The sequence below is a fragment of the Anomaloglossus baeobatrachus genome, chromosome 2, assembly GCF_048569485.1.
Source record: "Anomaloglossus baeobatrachus isolate aAnoBae1 chromosome 2, aAnoBae1.hap1, whole genome shotgun sequence".
Classification (NCBI taxonomy): Eukaryota; Metazoa; Chordata; class Amphibia; order Anura; family Aromobatidae; genus Anomaloglossus; species Anomaloglossus baeobatrachus.
Genome location: NC_134354.1, coordinates 736,445,754 through 736,472,840, shown reverse-complemented (window position 1 = coordinate 736,472,840; position 27,087 = coordinate 736,445,754). Strand labels below are relative to the sequence as shown.

Below are 27,087 nucleotides of genomic sequence, written 5' to 3'. Positions count from 1 at the left end.
CGTGGGCGTTTGCATGCTTTCCGTGGTATAGGCGTGATATCATGGATTTACATAAACGACGTCACGTCAGCTCCTGGAGATCTCGCGCGTGCGCACTTGTCATTCCTGCAGCCTTCATAATCGAGTGTTTACTTGCTGGCTTTAGATGTGCACTGCGCATGGTCAGAACCGCAGGAGTCTTCAGATCATGCACAGTGCGTTGTGAAATCAACAAGTAAGCACCCGGCTAAGAAAGCTGCGCGAATGGCAAGTGTGCACATGCGGGATCTCCAGGAGCTGACAGTGACGTCGCTCATGTAAATCCATGGTATCACTCCCACATGGAAAACATGCAAACACCCATGGGGCGAAGCGACTCCCTGGGGCCTAGACCCTCTGCTCATTTACTTAGGGAACATGTAAGTAATAAAACTTTTTTATACATTCATATTACACAATCAGGGATGGGTAGAAAGGGGTTTTTAGGCCACACAACAGCCCTGCTTGTAGGTTAGAACGCATATGGGACCTGACAGCTTCCCTTTATCCCTTTTGATCACGTCACGTGACTTCCGGTATTGGGCGGTAAGTAAATGTTTACCGCCGATGCCGTTATAATGGCGCTGAATAGGATAACTGAAGTGAGCACTAATATATATATAATGAGTGCAAGCCAAAAAATACATACTATATATAAGGATAAGGCTGCACATCAAACTTAGATAATGGTATAATGCCTCAAGCATATGGAAAAATATTGGAATATACAATGAAAAATGCTACTTGCTAATTTGAACATGTGAATAATGAATTGCATACCTGCCATGAATATTAGGAAAAAGGAGATATTTAGCAATCGCATTGATCAATGTAACTGAGCCCCAAGACCTCGTCAAGGTATATCTCTATATTGGGGTCCCTAGCTCTGTGACCCTAACTGTGTGTCATCTCATTGCAATTAAAAAAACTGCTGTGGGTGGAGAGGGGTAACTAAGGACTTTCTTATATAGGAGATGGAAAAAACATGGCCGAAAGGGGCGGAGCTGTGTTCACATTCAGAAAAAAACTACATATAACTGAATAGGATAACTGAAGTGAGCACTAATATATATATAATGAGTGCAAGCCAAAAAATACATACTATATATAAGGATAAGGCTGCACATCAAACTTAGATAATAGTATAATGCCTCAAGCATATGGAAAAATATTGGAATATACAATGAAAAATGCTACTTGCTAATTTGAACATGTGAATAATGAATTGCATACCTGCCATGAATATAAGAATGCCGATGCCGTTATAATGGCGCTGTCACATATTGACAGCGCCATTTAAGGAGTTAAACGGCACGAGCAGATAACGATTCTGCTCATGCCTGGCAGGCAGACATCTCAGCTGTGAAAATCAGCTGAGATGTGCGCCGATCGCGGCATACTGCCGGCATCAGACCGCGGGCAGTAACATTATGACCGCTAGGACGTAATATTACTGCCCACGGTTGTTAAGGGGTTAAAGGAAATGGTACCAAATACTAATGAAATGAATGTAAACTTTTGACTTTGCAGAAAATAATAAAAATGCCTAAAAAACACTCTCTCTCTCTCATTATTCTGCCATTTCGCAAATATAAATAAATTTTGGTTCCTAATTGACCTAAAACTGTAAAGGTTTATTCTGATTTCATGTGAGATAGTGAGAAAAACCTGCAGATGTGTCTTTTTTATTAGTGTATGTAAACTTCTGGTTTCAACTGTATGTGCAGTACGAGTGGTAGGAAATATAAAGCGGATTGTGTGGAACAGCTCTTAGTACTTCCTTCCACCTATTGCGCACATACATGGAATAAAGTGCACTTTATCGCTTCCACATTTGCCAGGTGAGTGCCGTATCTACCTGCCTTATATGTTGCATACATTTTTCTATTGACTACTTTCTACTGAGCACCACACGCCGATTACACCAACCTGTTACTGAATTTGTCCACACTCTGACTTAATATCCTCATGTAGGTAGTGCCAACTATTTTTCTTTTTTATGGAATATCTATGTGAGTGAGTCCTGCTTGGGATCATAATGGGTTCACAAGTTTCCTCCATAAATTGAAATGGTTGATCCGTATTTGCCAACACTGCTTTCTATCTTAAAGCACCACTCCAGCCTTTTTTTTTATTTCAGTGCTGGAGTGGTGCTTTAAATGTAAGCCTCATCTTATACTCACACTTCAGTGTTTCCATTTGTTTCCAGCGTCACTCTAGTCTGTCTTCTGCAGTCTGTGACTTCGCGGGGGTCCCAACTCAATAAAAAAAATAAAAAAAATTTATGAGAGCCTCATCCTGGCTTTCATAGACTTGTATTGAGCGCTTATGACTTACGGCCAGTCAAAAATTACGGTCACAGGTTGGTATGGTGGGAATGGAGCGACGCCAAAAAATCATGAAAACACTGAAGTGCAAGTTTAAGACGGGGCTTAAGTTTAAGCCCCACTCTAGAGTTGAAAAACGCTGGAGTGGTGCTTTAACACAAAGTGTGCACCCTCTTACAGCCATCTATAAGTGAGGAGGCATCCAGTACAGTGCATGAATGAATTAATGAAAAAAAGATTAGGTTCTTTTTGGGTTCTACTGGATATCACCGCATTCGTAACAACATGGCATAGGAAGGTCCTAGTTTGTAAATATTGCAGCTCACCACCTATTACAATGGGGACATAGGGACATTTTGCAATAATTCTCCCCTGTATGGTCCCCATAACAGCTGCAATGGCTTCTTTTATTATACATACGCATTTGATTGGGGCAGCAAAAAGTACTTCAAAGTGCTGTGCACCCATCTGATGTGTATGGGTGCCTCCTGTCTCATCTCACATATGATGTCGGAGGAGAGAAGAATTGAAAATTCAATGCATACTACCATATCAGCAATGTAATCTATGGAGATCACACGGCTGTGTGCCTCATGATGGGCATCTGTTTCTAATAAGTCTGGATGAAACAAGTGAACTAAAGAGGTGTCTACATACTTTTGGCGAAATAGTGTTGTTTCTTTTTCCAAGTGAATTATTAGACTTCAATGATTTATGGCACTTATCTAGATGTGAAATCTTAAGGTCCCCATAAACACTAAACGAAGGTCGGTTGAACCTGCGGATGTTCACGGCACCTGCCGAAAATCTGATGTATGTAGGGGCCTCCTGACTCTTGCGACAATGTTGGAATTTCAAGGCTAGATTCTTTTGTTTTCAGGTTAGATACATTTATACATTTTCTCACCTCTCTCCATTATAAAAACATGAACACATGGCTAAGCCGAATGCTCAAGTGTATGGGGAAGTCTGGAGAGAGAGCCATATGACGAACGAGAGTTTGGCCAACAGCTATCTCATATTGTAAGCTGCGACGACTCAGCATCTGACCACTTGTGTGGGGGTGAACTGTTCTTCATTAGGCCAGACTTATGGTTCCTTTCTTTGGGAAATCAAAAGAAGTTGGCCATTGTCTCCTGTCAGACTGATCAGAGCCAAATTGTTTGTTAAATGCAAATTGCCGCAGCCTTTTGACTACATAATTCAGAGGAAAATTATGCAGTTGGAGTGAACTAGTAACCAATGAGAGAGCAGCCATCTCCCACCAATCCTATATGACACAATACCTTGAAATGAGAACTGAGAGGTATAAAAGGGGCCTTCTTCTTGTCACCAGATACTTATTGCACAGGACTTCAGCCTAGGATCCCAGCAGGAGGATCACAAAACTGCTTCAACATTCATTCATTATAGAGAACTTCAGCCTAGGATCAATGGTACCAGCTGGAGGATCACAGAACTGCTTCACTGCTCAATGCTGAGCCCACAAATTCACTTGGAGAATTAAGTTTGAGACATTTTGGTCGCCTGGCTACATATCTTGCTGTGCTTGGTTACCTTCCTAAGCTTGTCGCTATCTCTTCTCAGTGGGTGCTTGCCAAAAGTAGTGTACTGCTGGCTGGGATAGGTGGCCCTGAAAGCCCTAAAGTCAAGAAGATTCAAATCCCTGGTGAACCAGCAGATTTATGAGACTCAGTTGTACCATCTTGTGTTCTTGCTGGGAATGTACAATACGTTTTTGCCTATTTGTGAACTAATAAAGTCTTACTAAGCAGTGGCTTCCTTACCCTGTGTTGGCCGAGAAGTGTTCTGCCCATGGAGAAAAAGGAGTGCGAGTGTTCACTGGGATGACCCCTGGTCTGTGCGGTTTCTCTGAACACAGCCAGGCCAGTGGACAAGAACACCCACTGACCCGGGTGTTTCTAGATAAGCCTCTTCCGATTTCTGTCTAATCGACTGCATGGAGGTCTACAAACTGTGCCTTAAAAAAGCTGATGTTGAACTTATTGGAACTTCACATTAGCACAAACCAATTCCGCTTTTCAAGTAGAAAAGGACGTAGACATAGTGGAGTCCAGAGGAAAAGCTGGTGTCCAAACAATTATTCAAGTGGCTGACCAAGTTTATTATGTCATCGTATAGGCAAAACTATACCGTAATCCACTTGCTTCTTAAAAGTGATTGCTTATCTTTATGATATTTCATCGATATTACAGTATTGGTGGGGGTCCTACTCTTGCCAACTCATTGATTACCAGATACAGCGGTTACTTGAATGAGACAAGGTTGTAGTGAATTGCCATACCAGGCACAGGCACAGCCGCTCAAACATCTAATCATGGAGCCGAGAGAAGGACCGACACCGAAAGAATATTGATGTCCTGCCCTTAAGGCCCCGTTACACGCTACGATTTATCTGACGATCTCAGAAACGATGTAACATGCCCAGATCGTTGATATGATTTGCCGAGATCACACATAGGTCTTTTAGTAGCGGTCACACGTACACATCTCACCAACGACGCAACAGCGATCAGCGATATATTGTTTGACCAAGGTGGTCGTGTGGATGTTGTTTGTCGCTGGCAGGGTGTCAAACGTAGCAATATGTCTGCTGCGATCCAAACAACAAACAATATTTTGAAACTCAACGATTTTCAACCTATTTGCGATCGTTTGGAGTCGCACGTAGGTGTCACACGCAACGACGTCGCTAACGATGCCGGAAGTGCGTCACGGAAGCAGTCACCCCAAAAGACATATCGCCAGATAAATTGTAGCGTGTAACGCCGCCTTTAATGTCTCGGATAACGTCTTCAAACTAATTTTCTTACATGGTGGAGCTCCAACCCCCAGAGTGCATTCTAGTAAGACGATAAAGAACAGTTACAAGTAATCCAGATATTTAGGAAAAATTTTAACATAACAGGTGGTAGAACGTCTACGATGCCGGCACATTACACACACACACACACGCATGGAACAAGTGAATAGTGATAAGAAAGATAAATAAATTGGGCAGAAAACAGGCCCCTAAACCCGCAGTGATTTATAATGTCTATGATGCGTAAATGTCAGGAGTGATGTAATTTGCATGAGTAAATCAGATTAGGCCCGGTCTCGGGAGGCTGCGCTCCTCTCCGCAGTATCCTCACATTCTTGGCTCTTCCTCACCTTCCACCCTATTTCTACCACAAGCTTATTTTATTTATTCCTTTACCCTGACTTGTCATATTTGACAAAACTAACCCCCCACGTTCAATGCCCTGTAGATGTGTATCCGTGAGGACTTTAGGCGAGACCTTAGTGCTGGGGATTACTCCTCAGGTAGAAGACGATGGTCCGCTAAACAAAAACCTCTACATAATAATGTGACTGAATATCTCAGATCTGAACTTGCAAATACAGAAGTGGTCGATAGTAAAGTTACTGAAAACATTTCCTTACTCCATAGGGATTTATTATACTTTACTCATATCTAACTTTTTGGAAAGTTTTTAAAGTATGATGAGAACGTGTCAGCTAGAGTTGCAGTGATTGGATTTGCACATGGTCAAAACAAGGCCACCAACTTTTTAGTGTCTAAACCCCCTAGTTTTATGACGGCCCTTAGGGGCACTGTCACTCGTAGCGGCAGGAGAAGCGCAGTATGTACTGTTGTCCCTTTAAATTGGTGCATAAACAAGAGCCTGACAAGCTCCGCTCTATGGGCTGACAATGCGCTAACCTCACACATACACCGGGCTCATAATCGAGGCTGCTGTATTCTTGTAGGACTTGTCCATATTTTGGAGGACAGAAATCTATTGCCTCCTTCGTAGACTTATTTTTATGATCAGAGCAGAAAGATGAAGCTGAACCCCAACTTAAAGCAAATCACGCTCAGCGTCCGGTCAGATAGGAGACCTCAATAGAGCCTGGCGAGGTAGGTAAGCCACCGAATACCAAATACTACCCAACCCACTACCCTACAACGTCAGGGAAGTCTCCGTACCCTCTCCAGCATGTCAGATGACCAGAGATACAAGCATGACCTCCAACACTACCCTTAGACCACCAGAGAAGTGGGCATTAAGGGGCACCAGTCAGTATGTTTTACATGAAAAATCTACCGTAAAACCACTGAGGGGGGTGTAAATGCCTTCGGAAGTAGCCGTCCAAGTGCACTTCAAGTCTGATCGGTATATGGCTTCTACAGTATATTTTTCATGATGGACCCATCGGATCTCTACAACAACAGGTATCATTTTTTATTGAGGGACAAGCTTCTGTGCAGCCATACTACTAATTCCATATATAAAAATGTGTGGACCTGCTCCCTTAGACTTTTTAATATGATATATTAATCTTCAGATCCAACTGATGTATGGAGTCTTAAAGGGAAACTGTCACCAGGTTTTTGCTCGCCCATTTGAGAGCAGCATAATGTAGAGAAAGAGACCCTGATTCCAGAGATGTGTCACTTACTGAGCTGTTTGCTGTCAGTTTGATAAAATCAATGTTTTCTCTGCTGCAGATCTAGCAGTTATACAGAGCTCATGAATATGCTGAACTACCTGCATCACACTAAGTAGTCGAGTAATGATAATCTCCTGCCGATTAAACAGTGATTTTATCAAAACGACACTAAGCAGCCCAGTAAGTGACACATCGCTGGAATCAGGGTCTCGGTCTCTACATTATGCTGATCTCAGGTTAGGTGTCAAAAACCTGGTGACAGATTCCCTTTAAATGGGTTGCCTACTACTGCACAACCCCTTCTTAATAGCTCCAGTTTGATGCACAAATTTGCAATAATAAAACCCATCACCCATACCCCCTCGATACACGGCTCTGTTGGAATAGAGAAGGCTGCAGTCAATCAGCGGTAAATGCAGCGGGGAGGTCAGAGCAGCGGCGCCGTTAAATGAGTTAAGTATGCACTTTTTTATTTTGTACAGCAGAGTGGATCTATTAAAGGGAATCGGTCACAAGGTTTTTGCCATTTAGTATGAGAGCAGCATAATACAGAGACCCTGATTCCTATGATGTGTCACGTACTGGGCTGCTTGCTGTAGTTTTGATAAAAATCACTTTCAGAAGCATGAGGTTATCACCAGAGCACCAGTAAACCTGCTGCCATGTAGTCCTCCATATTCATGTGCTCGGTACAACCCCGCCCCCACCACTAATTGGCAACCTTTTGGCTATTATCACTGTATACAGAAAGCTGCCAATCATTGGTGTGGGAGGCGTTATACAAGGCTGAACATTATGAGAACTGCTACATTAGCAGCAGTTAAAACAGTTTTTAATCAAATCTGATGCAAGCCATTCAGTAAGTGACACATCGCTGGAATCGGGGTCTTTGCGCCCCTCTACATCATGCTGCTCTCAGATGGGGTAGCAAAAACCTAGTGACAGATTCCTTTAAGAAGGAATTATCCAGTTGTAGTCAACCTCTTTATAGATAAAGAGACAGGTGAAGAGTATGAAAAATTGCTGACCTCCAGAAGGAAGAAGGTGACGGCGCCTCCTATAGGTCACTACACTCAACTACTCAAGGTACAATGCAGCTGATTAACTAGGAAACGGCAACAAAGAAGGAAATGCTTGGTACTACTTATATGCAGTTACATCCCAAGAGTGTCAACCTGGAAACACACCGGTGGATGTTCGTGGTGCTTCATGCAGTTTTCAGAGAAATCAATAAAGTGTGAAGCTGAAAAATGAGGTAGCACTGACCATCCACAAACCAGGATTTAGTGATCAGTCTTTAAAACAAATGATGGGAGGAGCAGACGGGCCGCTATGTTCCTGCTCCTCCTGTGATTTGTTTTAAAGCCTGATCAATAAATCCTGGCTTTATGAATGGCATGCAGCTGGTTAACTAAGCTACATGTGCTAGAGATATCACTTAAAGGGAATAGGGCAGCAGGTTTCTGCCATATGAAAGCAGCAATATGTTGGGGGGGGGGGGCAACCCTGATTCCAGTGATGTGCCACTTACTGGGCTGCTTTTTTAACTTTTCAATACAGTGTTTTATTTGCATCAGATTAGCACTACAGGACAAATGTCCTTGTGCTTCTTAATCCAACCCCACTTTCAGCACTGATCAGCAGCTCACTGTCATTATACAATGTGCACAGAAAGCTGTGGTGTGGGCAGGTTATACACAGCTCAACAAGTGAGCTCTGTTCACTCTATCATAACTGTAGCGCCCAGGATACTAAGTAACATCGCTGGAATCAGCGTCACTGTCCCTACCCCATGCTGCTGTCAGATTACACAGCAAAAACCTGCTGACCGATTCCCTTTGATTTGTTTGCGCCTGTAAACTGTTGCACATGCTTTGTGTCACATTTCGCTTTGCATTGTAAACACTTTAAAGGGAACCTGTCACCAGATTTGACGACAATAACTTGCGGCCACCACCAGTGAGCTCTTATATACAGCACTCTAGAATACTTTATATAAGAGCCCAGGTCGCGCTGTTTAACGTAAAAAAACCACTTATAATACTTACCTATAGTGTGTCCCAGTCCGATGGGTGTCACTGATCTCTGGTCCGGTGCTTCCTCTCACCGGCGATAGCCGTTCTTCTTCTACCCAGCCCAGTGTGGATGACTAGTCCTACATCATCCCCACAGGCCGGCATCTAACTCCTGCGCAGGCGCACTTTGATCTGGCCTGCTGAGGCAGAGCAAAGTATTGTAGTGCACATGAGCGGGCGGTCTTTAGCCTTTCCTCGCGCCTGCGCATTACAGTACTTGATCTGCCCTTAGCAGGACAGATCAAAGTGTGCCTATGCAAAACCTCAATGCCAGCCTGTGTAGATGATGTAAAATGTGTCATGCATACTGGATTGGGTAGAAGGAGGACGGTGATCACCGCAGAGAGAAGGAGCTGGACCGTCCCCTAGGTGAGAATTATAAATGTGATTTTTACGTTATACAGAGCGACCTGGGCTCTTATATACAGTATTCTGGAATGCAGTATATAGGGGTTCACTGGTGGTGGCCGCAGCTTATAGGGGACAAATCTGATGACAGGTTCCTTTAAATATACTCAACAAGCGGACATAACCTATCTGAAGGTGGGCAGAGTAGGGGTAGTGGCCTAAATTGGGATTCTGGGCACCAAAATTGTGCCACAGTTTGTTGTTACTTAGGGCGGCTTTGCACACTACGACATCGCAGGTGCGATGTCGGTGGGGTCAAATCGAAAGTGACGCACATCCGGCGTCGCTTGCGATGTCGTAGTGTGTAAATCCTAGATGATACAATAAACGAGCGCAAAAGCGTCGTTATCATATCATCGTTGCAAGTTCAGACTTTTCCATAATTTTGCTGCAGCGATGGTACGATGCTGTTCCTCGTTCCTGCGGCAGCACACATCGCTGTGTGTTACGCCGCAGGAGCGAGGAACTTCACCTACGGAAGGAAGGAGGTGGGCGGGATGTTTACATCCTGCTCATCTCCGCCCCTCCGCCGCTATTGGCCACCTGCCGTGTGACATCGCTATGATGCCGCACGATCCGCCCCCTTAGGAAGGAGGCGGGTCGCCGGCCACTGCGACGGTCGCAGGGCAGGTGAGTGCATGTGAAGCTGGCGTAGCGATAATTTTCGCTACGCCAGCTATCACACGATATCGTACCTGTGACGGGGGGGACTATCGCGTGCGACATCGCAGCATCGGCTTGCGATGTCGCAACATGCAAAGCCCGCCTTAGTCAACCAAAGGTCAGTCAATCAATAGATGGTGTAAGCTAAAGACCCCATCACACGCAGCGATATTGCTAGCGAGCGTACCCGCCCCCGTCGTTTGTGTGTCACGGGCAAATTGCTGCCCGTGGCGCACAATATCGTTCGGACCCATCACACGTACTTACCTGCTTAGCGACGTCGCTGTTGCCGGCGAACAGCTTCCTTTCTAAGGGGGCGGTTCGTGCGGCGTCACTAAGTGGCCGCCCAATAGAAGCGGAGGGGAGGAGATGAGCGGCCGTAACATCCCGTCCACCTCCTTCCTTTCTCATTGCCGGTGGACAAAGGTACGCTGTTGTTCGCAGTTTCCGCGGTATCACACATAGCGATGTATGCTGCCTCGGGAACGACGAACAACCTGCGTCCTCAACAATCAACGATTTTTTGAAAACGAACGACGTGTCAACGATGGACGATTTGGTGAGTATTTTCCATCGTTAACACTCGCTCGTTGGTCTCACACGCAACGATGTCTCTAACGATGCCGGATGTGCGTCACGGAATTTGTGACCCTGGCGATATATCGTTAGATCCGTCGCTGAGTGTACTGTGGCACAATTTAGTAGTGTCTAGTCTACGTGTTACCTGTACATCCCTGTAGTCCAAGATGCATACTGTTCATAGCAGTGTGGTACTTTCCATACTACAAACCCATCTGGCTACACAGGCACAGAAAATAAATATATACATTGCAGACACAAATACTGGCAATACTTACTTGTGAGGATGGTGAGCAGGAATAGGTACTCTGTGTAGGAGATGAGCCCTGCGGGGGAGAACGGGGACATGGTCAGTGAGCAGCATGGACCTCCATAGCCGGGAGCACGGCACGCAGCTCCGCAGGCATTTCACCTCATTTTTATTAGTGACGTTGCCGTTTACGTTACCTTGTCACATTTACACAAATAATGGCAGAGCAGATAAGTTTCCCATTTTTCATTGTGTCATCGTTAAGACTTGGACCGTGTAAAACCGGCTCATATGTTTGTAGTGCACGGAACATGAACTTTTTTTTTTGCTAGGACGCCAGAATCTGTTTTATACTTTTTTTTTTTTTTTACTCAATTAAATAGAGTAATGTTTATTTGCTTTATTAGGACGTCTGCAGTAAATCTTTCTGGTAACGAGAGTTCACTATTCCCTTAAAAATCTACGACGTTTCTACAGATATCCATCTCCAACCAGAAGACCCCAGATGTAAGGGAGACCCTAAAATAACCAACGCACTCTAAAAGATGTCCACTAATAGCTGTCAAACAGCTGTCTCTCCTGCTACCTCCTTACATACATGCACACTCAGGTGATCTGAGCATGCACGTGTTCTGTATGGGGAAAGGACAATAAGCCACCATGTGACCCCTAAAGAATTAGGGTGCTGATTCAAACTGGCCGATCCTTCTCCGTGTGTCAGGGGGAAAGTCGGGAGGCCCCTATATACAATACAGCTGGTCCTGCCGAAAATGGCAAGTTACAAAAGCTTTAGTCTAATGCAGGGGTGGGCAATTAATTTTCCCAAGGGGCCACATGATAGACCATGGCTGGTGTGAAGGATTGAACCAATAGGATGAAATTAATTCTGCTATTAAGATATTATTACTTTATATTAATATTAATTGTATCCCTTAATATTGAATAGAAGTATGCTTATATCCCTCTATATACCATATGAGTCCCAACACAGCACCTTACACATTGCCTATAAACACTGTATACAGAAAGCTGCCAATCATTGGCAGCCTCCAGATAACCCTACATACTGCATGAGCCCCCACAAAGCATCCCCATATACCATATGAGCCCCCACACATCACCCTACATACAATATGAGAATCCACTTAAACCCCTATATACAGTATGAGCCCCTAACATAGCTCCTCTGCATACAGTGAGCCCCTCCCATAGCCACGCTATATACAGAGAACCCAATATAGCTCCTCTGCATACAGTGAGCCCCCACATAGTCTTTCTATATACAGTATAAGCTCTCAAACAGCCCCATATAGCCTCCTATATACAGTATGAACCCCACATAGCCCCTTATATACAGCAAAAGCTCCACATAGCCTCTCTATATACAGAGTAAGCCCCCACATAGTCCCCTATGAATCCGGGATAGCCTCCTATATACATTAAGAGACCTACTTAGCCATCTATATACATTATGAGTCCCACATAGCCTCATATCTTCATATCAGAGCCGGCCTTAGCTATGTATGACCTGCGCGATCGCACAGAATGCCGGCCACTAGACTGCAGTGGGAGTAACAGCGAGTCAGGTGAAAGCTGCCACCCCCCTCTGCCGTGGATACAGGTCTGTGATTTGCCTCACTGTAGGGAGAAGGGCCAGACCGCCCTGCCTCCTTTATGCAGTATGAGCCCCACATAGCCAACTATATACATTATGAGCCTCCCATAGCCTTCTAAATACAGCATATAGCCTTCTATGTACAGTATGAGCCCCCACATAGCCTCCTATATACAGTATGAGCCCCACACAGCCTTCTATGTACAGTATGAGCCCCACACAGCCTCCTATGTACAGTATGAGCCCCACACAGCCTCCTATGTACAGTATGAGCCCCACATAGCCTCCTATATACAGTATGAGCCCCCACATAGCCTATGTACAGTATAAGCCCCACACAGCCTTCTATGTACAGTATGAGCCCCACATAGCCTCCTATATACAGTATGAGCCCCACACAGCCTTCTATGTACAGTATGAGCCCCACACAGCCTCCTATGTACAGTATGAGCCCCACACAGCCTCCTATGTACAGTATGAGCCCCACATAGCCTCCTATATACAGTATGAGCCCCCACATAGCCTATGTACAGTATAAGCCCCACACAGCCTTCTATGTACAGTATGAGCCCCACATAGCCTCCTATATACAGTATGAGCCCCCACACAGCCTCCTATGTACAGTATGAGCCCCACACAGCCTCCTATGTACAGTATGAGCCCCACACAGCCTCCTATGTACAGTATGAGTCCCACATATCCTCCTATGTACAGTATGAGCCCCACACAGCCTTCTATGTACAGTATGAGCCCTACATAGCCTTCTATGTACAGTATGAGCCCCACATAGCCTCCTATATACAGTATGAGCCCCACATAGCCTCCTATATACAGTATGAGCCCCCACACAGCCTCCTATGTACAGTATGAGCCCCACACAGCCTTCTATGTACAGTATGAGCCCCACATAGCCTCCAATATACAGTATGAGCCCCCACACAGCCTCCTATGTACCGTATGAGCCCCACACAGCCTCCTATGTACAGTATGAGCCCCCACATAGCCTCCTATATGCAGTATGAGCCCCCACATAGCCTCCTATATGCAGTATGAGCCCCCACATAGCCTCCTATATGCAGTATGAGCCCCCACATAGCCTCCTATATGCAGTATGAGCCCCCACATAGCCTCCTATATACAGTATGAGCACCACATAGAATCCTATATACAGTATGAGCCCCACACAGCCTCCTATGTACAGTATGAGCCCCACACAGCCTCCTATGTACAGTATGAGCCCCACACAGCGTCCTATGTACAGTATGAGCCCCACACAGCCTTCTATGTACAGTATGAGCCCTACATAGCCTCCTATGTACAGTATGAGCCCCACACAGCCTTCTATGTACAGTATGAGCCCTACATAGCCTCCTATGTACAGTATGAGCCCTACATAGCCTCCTATGTACAGTATGAGCCCCACACAGCCTTCTATGTACAGTATGAGCCCCACACAGCCTTCTATGTACAGTATGAGCCCCACATAGCCTCCTATATACAGTATGAGCCCCCACACAGCCTTCTATATACAGTATGAGCCCCCACACAGCCTTCTATGTACAGTATGAGCCCCACATAGCCTCCTATGTACAGTATGAGCCCCACACAGCCTTCTATGTACAGTATGAGCCCCACATAGCCTCCTATATACAGTATGAGCCCCCACACAGCCTCCTATGTACAGTATGAGCCCCACACAGCCTTCTATGTACAGTATGAGCCCCACATAGCCTCCTATATACAGTATGAGCCCCCACACAGCCTTTTATGTACAGTATGAGCCCCCACATAGCCTCCTATATGCAGTATGAGCCCCCACATAGCCTCCTATATGCAGTATGAGCCCCCACATAGCCTCCTATATGCAGTATGAGCCCCCACATAGCCAATGTACAGTATGAGCCCCACACAGCCTCATATGTAGTATGAGCCCCACACAGCTTTCTATGTACAGTATGAGCCCCACACAGCCTTTTATGTACAGTATGAGCCCCACATAGCCTCCTATATGCAGTATGAGCCCCCACATAGCCTCCTATATACAGTATGAGCACCACATAGAATCCTATATACAGTATGATCCCCACATAGCCCCCTATATACAGTATGAGCCCCACATAGCCCCCTATATACAGTATGAGCCCCACATAGCCCCCTATATACAGTATGAGCCCCACATAGAATCCTATATATAGTATGAGCCCCACATAGAATCCTATATATAGTATGAGCCCCACACAGCTTTCTATGTACAGTATGAGCCCCACATAGCTTCCTATAAACATTATGAGCCAGACATAGCCCTCCTATGTATAGTATGAGCCAATACATGTATGATAAAAAAGCCAACACATACCTCGCTCCCATCCCCAACGCGCTGCACAGCAGATGCAGTGATGTGATGTCATTGTGTCTTCTGTCTCACATGCGGATTAGTGGAAGCAGGAGCCGGAGGCCCCTTCTCCACCAATGTATTTACTGATATCCACATCCAAAGGATCAGATACCTGTGAGATCGGGCGACGGTGGAGGGCATGGTGTGGCCTGAAGGTCCACTGTTTTCAGACCTTTCGGTAGTTGTCTCAGTCCACAGGGCCAGACTGAAACAGTCAGAGAGCCGGATGTTGCCCGCAGGCCGCACTTTGCTAGCCCTGGTCCACTGGGTATGGGGGCCTTCTTGGGGAAGCTGAAATAGTAGCTGTTGTCGGTGAAGTCACATTGTCGTTAGAGAAATAAAAAAAAAAAAAAAAAAAGCTAACACAATCCAGCCTTTTTGCAAAAAAGGTGTTGCCCTCACTCTTTGTAATATGTCTTTTTTTGCCTTTATAGACGGTTTTATATGAGGTCAGGATATACAGGTGTCGTCCAGGTTGTGTTCTGGCACATGGTGGGAGTCATTATTGAATCATACGCTATGGAGAGGGGCCGGGAAGAGAGTCATTTCATTCCTTGTGTGTCTGAATACCTTGAAACACATTGCAAAGCCTGACAGGCACTGGGGGGGATTAATCACTCGATTGCAGCTTATACAGTACAGAAGACATTTCGGCGTGGCATGTTTAATCAGCGCTTAAAGGAAAGTAAACACCATTTACTTCCGTTTACATTCAGCCAAATTAATAGATAAAGGAAACCCATCAGTCTCGGGAAGCAAAGTGTGGATTTTTATTATACCGCTGGTGGCAATAGGAAATGTGGATTACAATGGGATGTCAGAGGCATTGTGATACTAGGTGACAACCAATATGCTCACTGTCAGGACTTGCTCCATCATAGAAATCAGACAAGTCCTATCCTATTTGATATATACAAAAAAACTGACCCGCACATCCAATAGGTGTGAACAGGTGCCAGCTGAAAAACACAAAACATATACAGCTGCACACTAAAATGCTAACAATGAAAAAGTGAACTCTGGCATTGCCTTACTGCTATGGGAATATTTGAAAAATGAGATGTTTAGCTTATGTACTGGCCAATACATGTGAGCCCGGTCACCAACGGCAAGGTGATCTCTGTATATCGGGAACCTAATTTGAAATGCCACTATCTGGGTAAAAAACCTCCACGTCTGAGCAAAATGCTGCTATCTGGGTTAAAGCCTCCATGTCTAGGCAGCTAGACTCCTGCTATAAAGGGGAGTGAACACAGCCTCCTTATAGGGCGGAGTGCTCAATCACAAAGAAATGCACTACAATCATACAAAAAGACTGACTCACACATCCAACAGGTGTGAACAGGTGCTAGCTGAAAAACACATATAACCAAGCTGTGTTCACTTCCCTTTATATCTGGAATCTAGCTGCCCAGAGATGGAGGTTTTAACCCAGATAGTGGCATTTCAAGTTAGATTCCCGATATACAGAGATCACCTTGCCTTGGTTATCGGGCACACATGAACTGGCCAATACATAAGCTAAAAATTGCTTTTTCAAATATTCCTATAGCAGTAATGCAATATCAGAGTTCCCGTTTTCAGAGTCCGAAAGGCCCGCCCCACCCGCCCGCTCGTCCGTCCCAGGCTGCCAGTGTTAATGCACTTAAAGGGAACCTGTCACCAGATTTGACCCCATATAAGCTGCGGCGACCACCAGTGAGCTCTTATATACAGCATTCTAACATACTGTATATAGGAGCCCAGGCCGCTGTGTAGAACATAAAAATCACTTTATAATACTCACCTAAGGGGCAGTGCGGTGCAGACTGGTCGGATGAGTGTCTCCGTTCTCTGGTACTGGTGCCTCCTCTTTTGGCCATTTTTGTCCTCCTTCTTCTGAAGCCTGGTTGCATGATGCGTCCTACATCATCCCCACTGGTCGGCATTGAGGTCTCGCGCATGCGCACTACAATACTTTGATCTGTCCTACTCAGGGCAGATCAAAGTGCACCTGCACTGGACCTCAATGCCGGCTAATGTGGATGACGTAGGACGTGTCATGCAACCAGGCTTCAGAAGAAGGAGGACAAAAATGGCCAAAAGAGGAGGCACTGGAACCAGAGACAGCCATCCAAGAAGTCTGCACCACACCGCCCTTTAAGTGAGTATTATACAGTGATTTTTATGTTCCGTTTTTTTCTTGTGTTTTCACTTTGTCATTTGTCTACAGTACATGTTTAAATAAATGTAGTTTCATTCACCACAAAAGCAGCAAAACTAAAAACACAGCTGCGTTTCATCACCCTCGTTGCTGAAAAAAGCAGCAAAAATGCTGAAAGAACTGACATGCTGCTTCTTTAAAAAACACAACAGTTTTCCATTTCAGTCTGGAAATAAAAAAAGCAACCGTGTGTACATGAGATTTCTGGGATCTCATAGGTTTTGCTGGTAATGTAAAAACTGATTTTTATTTGCATAAAACCAATAGCAAAAAACACAGAAAAAAAACGCAACATGTGAACCATAGCCTAACTCTAAAAAAGGTTTTCTCTTTCTCACGTAGAAAGCAAATGAACGGAGACGTGTCCACTGGGAGGACCTTGAAGAATGAAGAACCTGGTGGTCTCGAATCTAATTCCTCCTCGCTTACTTTGATTAACATTTCAGATTCTGTCAGCTAAAGCCCCGAGGCAAGTGCAGTGAAAGTAGCCGGATCATTGTAGCAGTGCAACATCCCTACTGCGCATGCGCTGGTGGGCTTTTCTAAATCATGCATTAATTTAATCCCCCGAGCTTCTTACAATTGGACACCATAGCCTAGAACAAGGGCGCAAGTGCAGTGAAAGCAGCCTGATTGTTGTAGCAGTGCGACATCCCTACTGCGCATGCGCTGGTGGACTTTTTTAAGTCATGCATTAATTAATCTAATCCCCCGGAGCTTCTTACAATTGGACAATGCAAGCTAAAAGAAGGGTGCAAGTGCAGTGAAAGCAGCCTAATGTTGCATTCAGTAGCTTGCAGAAATGAACGCATCCTCTGGCAGAATTTGTCATTGTCAAATTTGGTTTTGACCACATAAACGCAGGAAATACGCATGCGTTTTTCTTGCGCATTTGCCGCGTTTTGACCGCGTTTGGCATGCATTTTCAGTGCTTAAAATGGGATGTGTTTTCAATACAACGACACTACTAAATAAAGTTTGAACAATCAAACAATAGGAAAAAAATTAAAATAAATAATGCTTTAAATCATACACTATCATGATAATTTTCCAAAAATGATTTTTGAGATTTAATATTTATGTTAAAAAATATATTTAAATTATTGTTTGACCTTTTTTTTTTTTTTCAAGTCGGGCTGGATATGTGGGCAAAATGGAAACCTCTTGCCCTCACTTTGATGGCAAAAAAGCATGTAAAATGCTAGAAATTTGTTTTTGCATTTTGATAATTCTAATTGACTTCAATATTACCAAAAGGCAGCCAAAACGCTCAAAACAATTGACAGGTTGCTTCATCAAACGCAGAGATTTTGACAAATTTTTGTTTAAAAACCCCCCGCAGCGTTTCTGGACGCCTAGTGCGCACACAATATGCCTATTTCCCATAGACTTTGCTTGGAAATCAAAACGCATGCATTTTTGCATTAAAACGCTGCAGTTCAAAACGCTGCGGAAACGCATGAAAAAACGCAACGTGCGCACATAGCCTAATTGTTGTAGAGGGGCAACATCCCTATAGCGCATGCGCTGGTGGACTTTTTTAAGCCATGCATTAATCTAATCCCTCCAAGCTTCTTACAATTGGAAACTGTAGGCTAAAACAAGGGCGTAAGTGCAGTTAAAGCATCTTGATCGTTGTAGCAGTGCAACATTCCTATAGCGCATGCGTTAGTGGACTTTTCTAAACCATGCATTAATTAATCTAATCCCTCTGAATTTATTAATCTAATACCCCCAGTGAGAAATCCCTACTGCTTATGCGCTGGTGGCTTTTTTAAGTCATGCATTAATCTTATCCCTTTGAGCTTCTTACGATTGGACAATGTAAGATAAAACAAGGGCGCAAGTGCAGTAAAAGCATCCTAATTGTTGTAGAAGGGTAACATCGCTATAGCGCATGCGCTGGTGTACTTTTCTAAGCCATGCATTGATCTAATCTCCCTGAGCTTCTTACGTTTCGGCACAGAAAGCTATAACAAGGGCGCAATTGCAGTGAAAGCAGCCTGATCGTTGTAGCAGTGCGACATCCCTACTGCGCATGCTCCGGTGGACTTCTCTAAGCCATGCATTAATCTAATCCCTCCAAGCTTCTTACCATTGGACACTGTAGGCTAAAACAAGGGCACAAGTGCATTTACAGCATCTTGATCGTTGTAGAAGTGTAATATCTCTACAGCGCATGCGCTAGTGGACTTTTCTAAATCCTGCATTAATCTAATCCCTCTGAGCTTCTCACAATTGGAAACTGTAGGCTAGAACAAGGGCGCAAGTGCAGTGAAAGCAGCCTGCGCAGAGACGCCACCATGGTCTCCAACTGTTCAGAAATTTCTGGGTACTCCTTAAATACAGGGCAATTTTTGTTTCCCTATCCAAAAATCCAAAAAAAGAAAACTTGATGTCCATTATTTTCTTAAAGTTGGATACATTTATACAGATTGACTGTAATTATCATCTTTCACAGTGAATGCACCTAATGTTTTGGAAGCAGAATCATGGGTTGTAGACATGGATGACTTACAAATCGTAATGATTTTTTATAGTTTTCCCATGTGCCAGTAAAAAATAATTTATTTTTTTTTTCCAGCCGTTTGGAAAGAAAAAAAAAAAAAAATCAAGTTGTCAATCCTTTACTTCACATACAGGGAAAACACTGCACAACCAGAAATGAAACGGACGTATACGCAGGTGTAAAGTAAAGCTACTGCAAACACGAGTATCCTGCTGCGCATGCGCACCTCTTTTAGCATCAGCGTCAGCGATGTCAATCACAGGAAGATGGAAATAGTAGGGTTAAAAAGCAAGAGATGCTTTGCAGTCTAAGTCCCGTTTCACACGTCAGTGATTCTGGTAGGTTTGTGCTTTTTTTTTTTTATACGTACCAGAATCACCGACATACGCAGACCCATTATAATCAATAGGTCTGCTCACACATCAGTGATTTTTCACTGACCATGTCTCCGTGCGGTGTACATATGTGTCTGTGATTGCCACACGGAGACAAGTCCGTTTTTTTCTGGCATCACTGAAGTCCCAGGGATCACACTATGGTGTGATCCGTGAAATACGTACCAGAAAAAAACGTATATATCCAATAAAAAACATTTTCAACTCCCCTTTCCAGCGACGCTCTGTGCAGCTTCTTGGCCGGCTCATGTATATTCATGAATGCGGTCAGAGGCGACCCGGAAGTAGCTGCAGAGAGCGGTGGGCGGACGCTGCAGAGCCGAGGAGTTCAGCCCCATGGACAGCAGGAACGGGACAGGTGAGTAATGTCCATGTGCAATCATGGAGTAAGGAGGGTCATAGGCGTTTTTACACATCAGTAAAGAACGTCTGTTTTTTTACGGACGTGTGAAACAGGCCTAAGAGACGCCCAGTGGACACTTATGTGATCATTTGCAGATTGCGCAGAGAAGGTGGAAAAAGTCTCCAGTTCTTAAATAGAAAATACAGCAGTTCAAAAAGTATAGCGGACAGGTTCCCTTTAAGTAGGAATAAGGAATAATTGATGCGGCTGTCAGACACGCTATCCCATCGCCGGTATATAGGAAAGCATGCTGTGATATATAAACAGTGAAGCCAAGTGCGGGGATTTGTATATTTTCAGTGGTATACGCCGCGACAAAATATAAAAATGTACCGTAGTAACTGCAGTGTGGCTTTGATGTGAGCGGCACTGAAAAGAGTTGTCAGCACCGGACAATCTGCGGCAGGAATGTCTGCCCCTACAGCACAAAGATTCACAGTGTAGGAAAGTCGCTGCCGGTGAATTAGAGGAACGCGGATCCCCAGGACAGAAGCAGGACCTGACATAAAGGAAAGGACTAACATACGCAATGTCTAACGTGCCCATGTAAATCTCCAATGTCAGCTGGTGGCTCCGAGGCGCAAAGGTAAAATAAGTCCTACAGTCCTCTACTAATCCCCCACTGCTCCTTACGACACTGTCCACTCGTCCTCTTCTGGTGCACCACAAGCAACCACAAGGCTTTATTCACACCACGCAGGGGTACATGGACCACATATTGAGCAGCTAATACTATATATTATCCGATAAAAGAATAAGGTTGCAGTATGTATCACCGACTGCCACATTTACACAACTACATTAAAAAAACATTTTTTTAAGCTTTCATTTCACTATGGATATTTATGCACTAATAGGTTTAAAACACTTTTTGTATATCTCATACTGACCACGAGGCCTAACACAAGGACTCATACTTTGTGTTCTTTACATGGAGTGACTCAGACCCTATTTTTGTTTCCACAAATTATCTACTCATGCTCTAATCTGGACAAAGGTCATTGTGAAAGGAGGGTGAGGAGGTGAGCTGTGACATCCCCTATTGTGAAGGGTGCATCCGATGTTATCTACTGTATATAACGCTATTAATCTTTAATAGTATAGGGGAGGAGGAGGTGAGCTGTGACATTCCACATTGTGATCTTGTGTGACCTACCATATATACCGGTGTTACCTTTCATTGTATGGGGAGAAGGAGGTGAGCTGTGACACATCCTACTGTCAGTAATGGATTCTGTGTCATTTACTGTACGGACATACAGGTGAAACCTTTCATAGTATAGGGTAAGGAGCAGGTGAGCTGTGATATCACCTATTGTGAATGGTGCATACTGGGTTATCTATTGCACATACTGGTGTTATTCTTCATAGTATAGGGTGAGGAGGAAGTGAATTGTGACACCAATTGGTGGGTGCTAGATTACCTACTGTATTTAGAGGTGTTATCTTTCATTGTACTGGGAGAAGAGGTGAGCTCTGACATCACCTATTATGAATGGTGGATTCTGCGTTATCTACTATAAATACACGTTACTTTTCATTGTATGGTGAAGAGGAGGTGAGCTGTGACACCTATTGTGAATGTGGGATCTTAGGTCATCTAGTGAATACCGTATACAGGTGTTAACTTATTGTATGGTCAGGACAAGGTAAGCTATGAAACCACCTATTCTGAATGATGGATCATGTGTTATCTACTGAATATATAGGTACTACTTATCATATAGGGGGAAGAGGTAGGCTATGACATCACCTAGTATGAATAGTGGATTCTGTGTTATCTATTGTGAATGTTGGATCTTATGTTGTTATCTAGAGCATATATAGGTGTTATTTATCACTGTATGGGGAGGTGGAAGTGAGCTATGACATCACCTGCTGTGAATAGTGGATTCTGTTATCTATTGTGAATTTTGGATCTTATGTTGTTATCTAGTACATATATAGGTATTATGTATCACTCTATGGGGAGGTGGAGGTGAGCTGTGACATCACCTATTGTGAATAGTGGATTCTGTGTTATCTATTGTGAATGTTGGATCTTATGTTGTTACCTAGTGTATATATAGGTGTTATTTATCACTCTATGGGGAGGTGGAGGTGAGCTGTGACACCACCTATTGTGAATAGTGGATTCTGTTATCTATTGTGAATTTTGGATCTTATGTTGTTATCTAGTGCATATATAGGTATTATTTATCACTCTATGGGGAGGTGGAGGTGAGCTGTGACATCACCTATTATAAAGAATAGATCATGTGTTATCCACTGTATGTGCAGGTACTACCTTTCATCGTATAGGGGGGGGGAAGAGGGTGAGCTGTGACATCACTTATTGTGAGTGATGGATCACGTCTTATCTACTGTATACACAGGTATTACCTTTCAACGTATAGGGGGAAGAGGTGAGCTGTGACATCACCTATTGTGAGTGGAGGATTCTGTGTTATCTGTAGTCTATAGAGGTGTTATAGAGCACTGTAATACCTTCTGATCAAAATAAAACCGGATTATAATGTATTTACAGAAAAGGGTTTTTTGTTTTACAGAATAGTAAATATGAGACTAGTATTGGGCTTACTGGCTAGTGAACAAATTGACCAGTATCTGATTTTTTTATTTTTCTATGTGATATATACAAAATGTAAAAAAAACAACAAAAACCCCCCAAAAACAAACAACCCCCACCAAAATATTAAATATAGAAGTCAAATGTAAACATTATGCTATATTCTGTTCAACATATAAACGACAATAAATAAGGGATAACCCACGCGGCTGCTGGAATATTAAGCATCTACTTTAGCGTCATCAGTAATATGCAAACTACCTAATGTAGCGGGGAGGACGTTCCTTATTCGTAAACGAAAAAGAAAAACCTCCTCTGGCCGCCTGATCGCTACTGAGCGCAACCCGATGAAAGTTCATTTCAGAAGAGACATAATGGCTGAATACATAATTGTGTTTGCTTAAGAAGAAAATGCCATTGTTGATGCGTATAGCGGCCGGTCCGCGCTGTAGAGGAGGGGGCCGCCACCGTTTACAATACGCTCTCCGACATCATCGTTCTCACAACAAAGATTCCTTCTTTTTTTTTCCCAAAAAGAAAGGAAATATTTTCCTCGCTAGGATATAAATTGCCTTGCAGATATATTTTATAATTACAGGATTAGTCTTGTGGAAGCGGACCCCGCATTTATCTATAGACCGCTGACTAATTTGTGACCTTTCCAAGTGTGAAATTTAAATAAGCGCAGATGGGTAGAAGAAAGGGGATCACTCCAGAACCCCTCATAATAACGGCACCGGGGCGGCCACATATTAACCGTTTTCGGTTTGTTAGACTCTATGTAGTGATTCTTCTGACGGCACCGGCAACTTTTATCATATTGTTCAATCATTTATGTATTTATTTTACTCACTTATATAGCACTATTAATTTCACAGCGCTTTACAGACATCATCATCCCTGTCCCCATTGGGGCTCACAATCTACATATCCTATCACTACGTCTTTGGTGTGTGGGAGGATACTAAGCACCCCGAGAAAACCCACGTAAACACTATTGGGTATTCCAGTGACTCTATAGGGCAGGGATCCCCAACCTGTGGCTTGGTAGCCACATGCGGCTCCCGGGCCCCTTATTTGTGGCTCGCAGCTGTCTTCTAGCTTGGTGCATAAGCAACAAGTCTAGCAAACAGCTAAGAAGAGAAGGTCTCCAGATGGTGACTTTGAGTAGCCCTACAATGAGGAGCAGACCTGAATCCCTGAATCTTGCTTTTCTGCCTCCGTGTGACTTTTGTGGAAAAGCTTTGGCTATTATACCGGTAATGGGGACTCTGGATGTCACTACAGAGGGGGCTGGATGTGGCTCGCGGACCTCTCTGAAAGCTAAATGTGGCTCGCGCCCCTCTCTCAGCCCTGGATGCGGCTCGCGCCCCTCTCTCAGCCCTGGATGCGGCTCGCACCACTCTCTCAGCCCTGGATGCGGCTCGCTCCCCTCTCTCAGCACAGGATGCGGCTCGCGCCCCTCTCTCAGCACAGGATGCGGCTCGCGCCCCTCTCTCAGATTATAGGTCTGCTGCATGATCCTGAAAGAATCATGTAAGAAACCTGCAGAGAGAAAAAAAATGGATATCTCCTGCTCATCAGCTACATCTCCAGCAGACATGGCACAAAGGGAAACGGTCCTGCTGCATCAGCATCTTTTATCCTACTGCTGACATAGCACAAGGCCGTCTGCATCTTTTATCCTACTGCTGACATAGCACAAGGGGAGAGGCTCCTGCTGCGTCTGCATCTTTTATCCTACTGCTGACATAGCACAAGGGGAGAGGCTCCTGCTGCGTCTGCATCTTTTATCCTACTGCTGACATAGCACAAGGGGAGAGGCTCCTGCTGCATCTGCATCTTTTATCCTACTGCTGACATAGCACAAGGGGAGAGGCTCCTGCTGCATCTGCATCTTTTATCCTACTGCTGACATAGCACAAGGGGAGAGGCTCCTGCTGCATCTGCATCTTTTATCCTACTGCTGACATAGCACAAGGGGAGAGGCTCCTGCTGCATCTGCATCTTTTATCCTACTGCTGACATAGCACAAGGGGAGAGGCTCCTGCTGCATCTGCATCTTTTATCCTACTGCTGACATAGCACAAGGGGAGAGGCTCCTGCTGCATCTATATCTTTTATCCTACTGCAGACATGACACAAGAGGAGAAGGCTGCAGCTAGCTATCTTACAGCAAAACTTGCACTTGATATCCCACAGTCCAATGTCAACATACCAAAAAGTAGAAGCCAGCCCAGTATTCTGCCTCGTTCATAAACTCACAATGGAAGGGACAAACAAGCTTTACTGACCAAACAGGAGTGAATACTTCCAGCCACTTCTTCATGAATCAAGAGTGCCTGACTCCACCACGTCCCTTCATCAGGAGTTGAGAATCACCAGTCTTCATGAATTGGGGGCCTTAATATATTCAATCTTATAAATTGGGGCCTTAACATATTCAGTCTTCATGCGCCTGCAACAGTTCGCTGATCAGAAGCCATGAGCAGCAGGACAGGCATGCAGCGCATTCATTCTCTGCAACTCATCACTGCGGCCATTGTAGTATCAATTCTTGCAACACGCAATTAGATTTGTGTTAAAAAGGGATATTTCATCCTAGTTTGCAATACAGATTGCATCATTTATTACAATAAAAAAAAAAATCTCTTAAACCTGAAGAGACAGTTGTGCTTACTATTAAAACTAAATTTCAGAAAGGCTGAATAATGCACATAAAAGGAGCATTTCCCCCAGAACTAGACTCATTTGAAAAAAAGGAGCAGAACTTTTAAAACGGATTACACAGCTAGTGTGACAATTTTCAAAGTAAGTACATCAGTCTCATCTGGTCAGAGATCTACTTCATATAGAATGATATCTGAATTGTGGTCACAGATCCTCTTTAATTCTACAAGAGGTCCATGTTCTTCCGGGTGACGTCACTTGGACTCTGTCCACAGAGCGGCACTAAGCCATGCACATGAGGCGGGCGTATCTGCAGCAGGCCCACACAAGCACTAAGATCAGCACCATCTTCCTGCTTTTTGTCACCCACCATATTAGTAACCTATGTGCTTTTCTATGTTAGGGATTTCAATGTCCAGGATCATGCAGGAAGCCTGGATGATCCCTGTGGAAAACTCCTTTAGGCTATGTGCGCACTAGTGTGTTTTGCCCGCGGATTTACCCGTGGATTTGCCGCGGAAATTTCTTGAGAAATGTCTGCAATCTTTGTGCAGACATTTCCCAGCAAATCCTATGTGAAAAAAAAAATAGCTGTGCGCACACTGCGGATTTTTCTCAAGAAATTTCCTTGAGAAGAATTTCTTGAGAAAATTTCTTGAGAAAATGATCATATCCATTATTTTCCGCAGGTACCGGGGGTATACCACAGGTAGCAAATGATGTGCGGTATACCCCCGGTATAGCCGCGATTTACCTGCGGTAATGCTCATCGCTGCCTGCGGTTTTGCAGGAAGCGATGTCATTATGCCAGAAGAGGAAGCGGAGCAGAGTAAACACACACGTCACACTCCCTGGACGCCGCACAGAAGCACTTCCGTGTGACCTCCAGGTGCCCGTGCAGTCTGTGTCCCGCTGCAGCCTCGCGGCTGCCTGCCCTGCAGTGTCAGTGTCTACCCGCAGTGTCAGCAGCCTGTCACGCTGCAGCACAGGCAGACACTGACACCCTGCAGTGCTGGCAGCTGCGGGGATGCCGAGCGCTGCTGTCAGGAGGTGAGATGAGATCATTACCTGCTGTGACGATCTCCTGCCTCCTGACGTCACCGCGGTCACTGCCGTCTATGCCCGACTCGCGAGCGGCCCGAGACTGTCACTAGCGGTGACGTCACGGGCTCTCCCGATACTTCTGACAACGCGGTGGGCATAGAAGTCAGTGACAGCGCTGACGTCAGCAGTACAGGAGATGATCACAGCAGGTAATGATCTCATCTATCCTCCTGGCAGCAGCGCTCGGCATCCCCTGCAGTGACCTGGGCTATTGATGTTAGCTCAGGTCACTGCATTACTCTCCCAGCCAATGGGGAACATTCTGTTCTTCATTGACTGGGACAGCGACTATGTTATGGATCGCTGTGGGAACCCCCCCCCTTATTGGATTACGCCGGACGTGGAATTGATTGTTCTTTTCAATAAATTGGTGAAAGAGAGAATGTTTTGGGGAGTGTTTTTTCAAATAAAACTTTTTTGTTGTCTATTTTTTATTTCTTACTGAC

The 27,087-nt window shown here is 44.5% G+C and overlaps 1 protein-coding gene and 1 long non-coding RNA gene across 3 annotated transcripts in view; both read right to left on the bottom strand.

Moving 5' to 3' along the window:
* LOC142292207 (uncharacterized) overlaps nucleotides 1-27,087 on the bottom strand; it is a 673,295-nt gene that overhangs the window by 87,191 nt on the left and 559,017 nt on the right. The gene's annotated exons all lie outside the window — the stretch shown is intronic.
* MICU2 (mitochondrial calcium uptake 2) overlaps nucleotides 1-27,087 on the bottom strand; it is a 400,240-nt gene that overhangs the window by 87,191 nt on the left and 285,962 nt on the right. The window contains exon 5 of one of the 2 annotated variants that reach the window (XM_075337390.1): nucleotides 10,807-10,854. The exons of the other annotated variant lie outside the window; for it this stretch is intronic. Within the exon in view, the coding sequence (XP_075193505.1) occupies nucleotides 10,807-10,854 (48 nt within the window). The remainder of the gene's footprint in view (nucleotides 1-10,806; nucleotides 10,855-27,087) is intronic. 2 annotated transcript variants of the gene reach the window in all.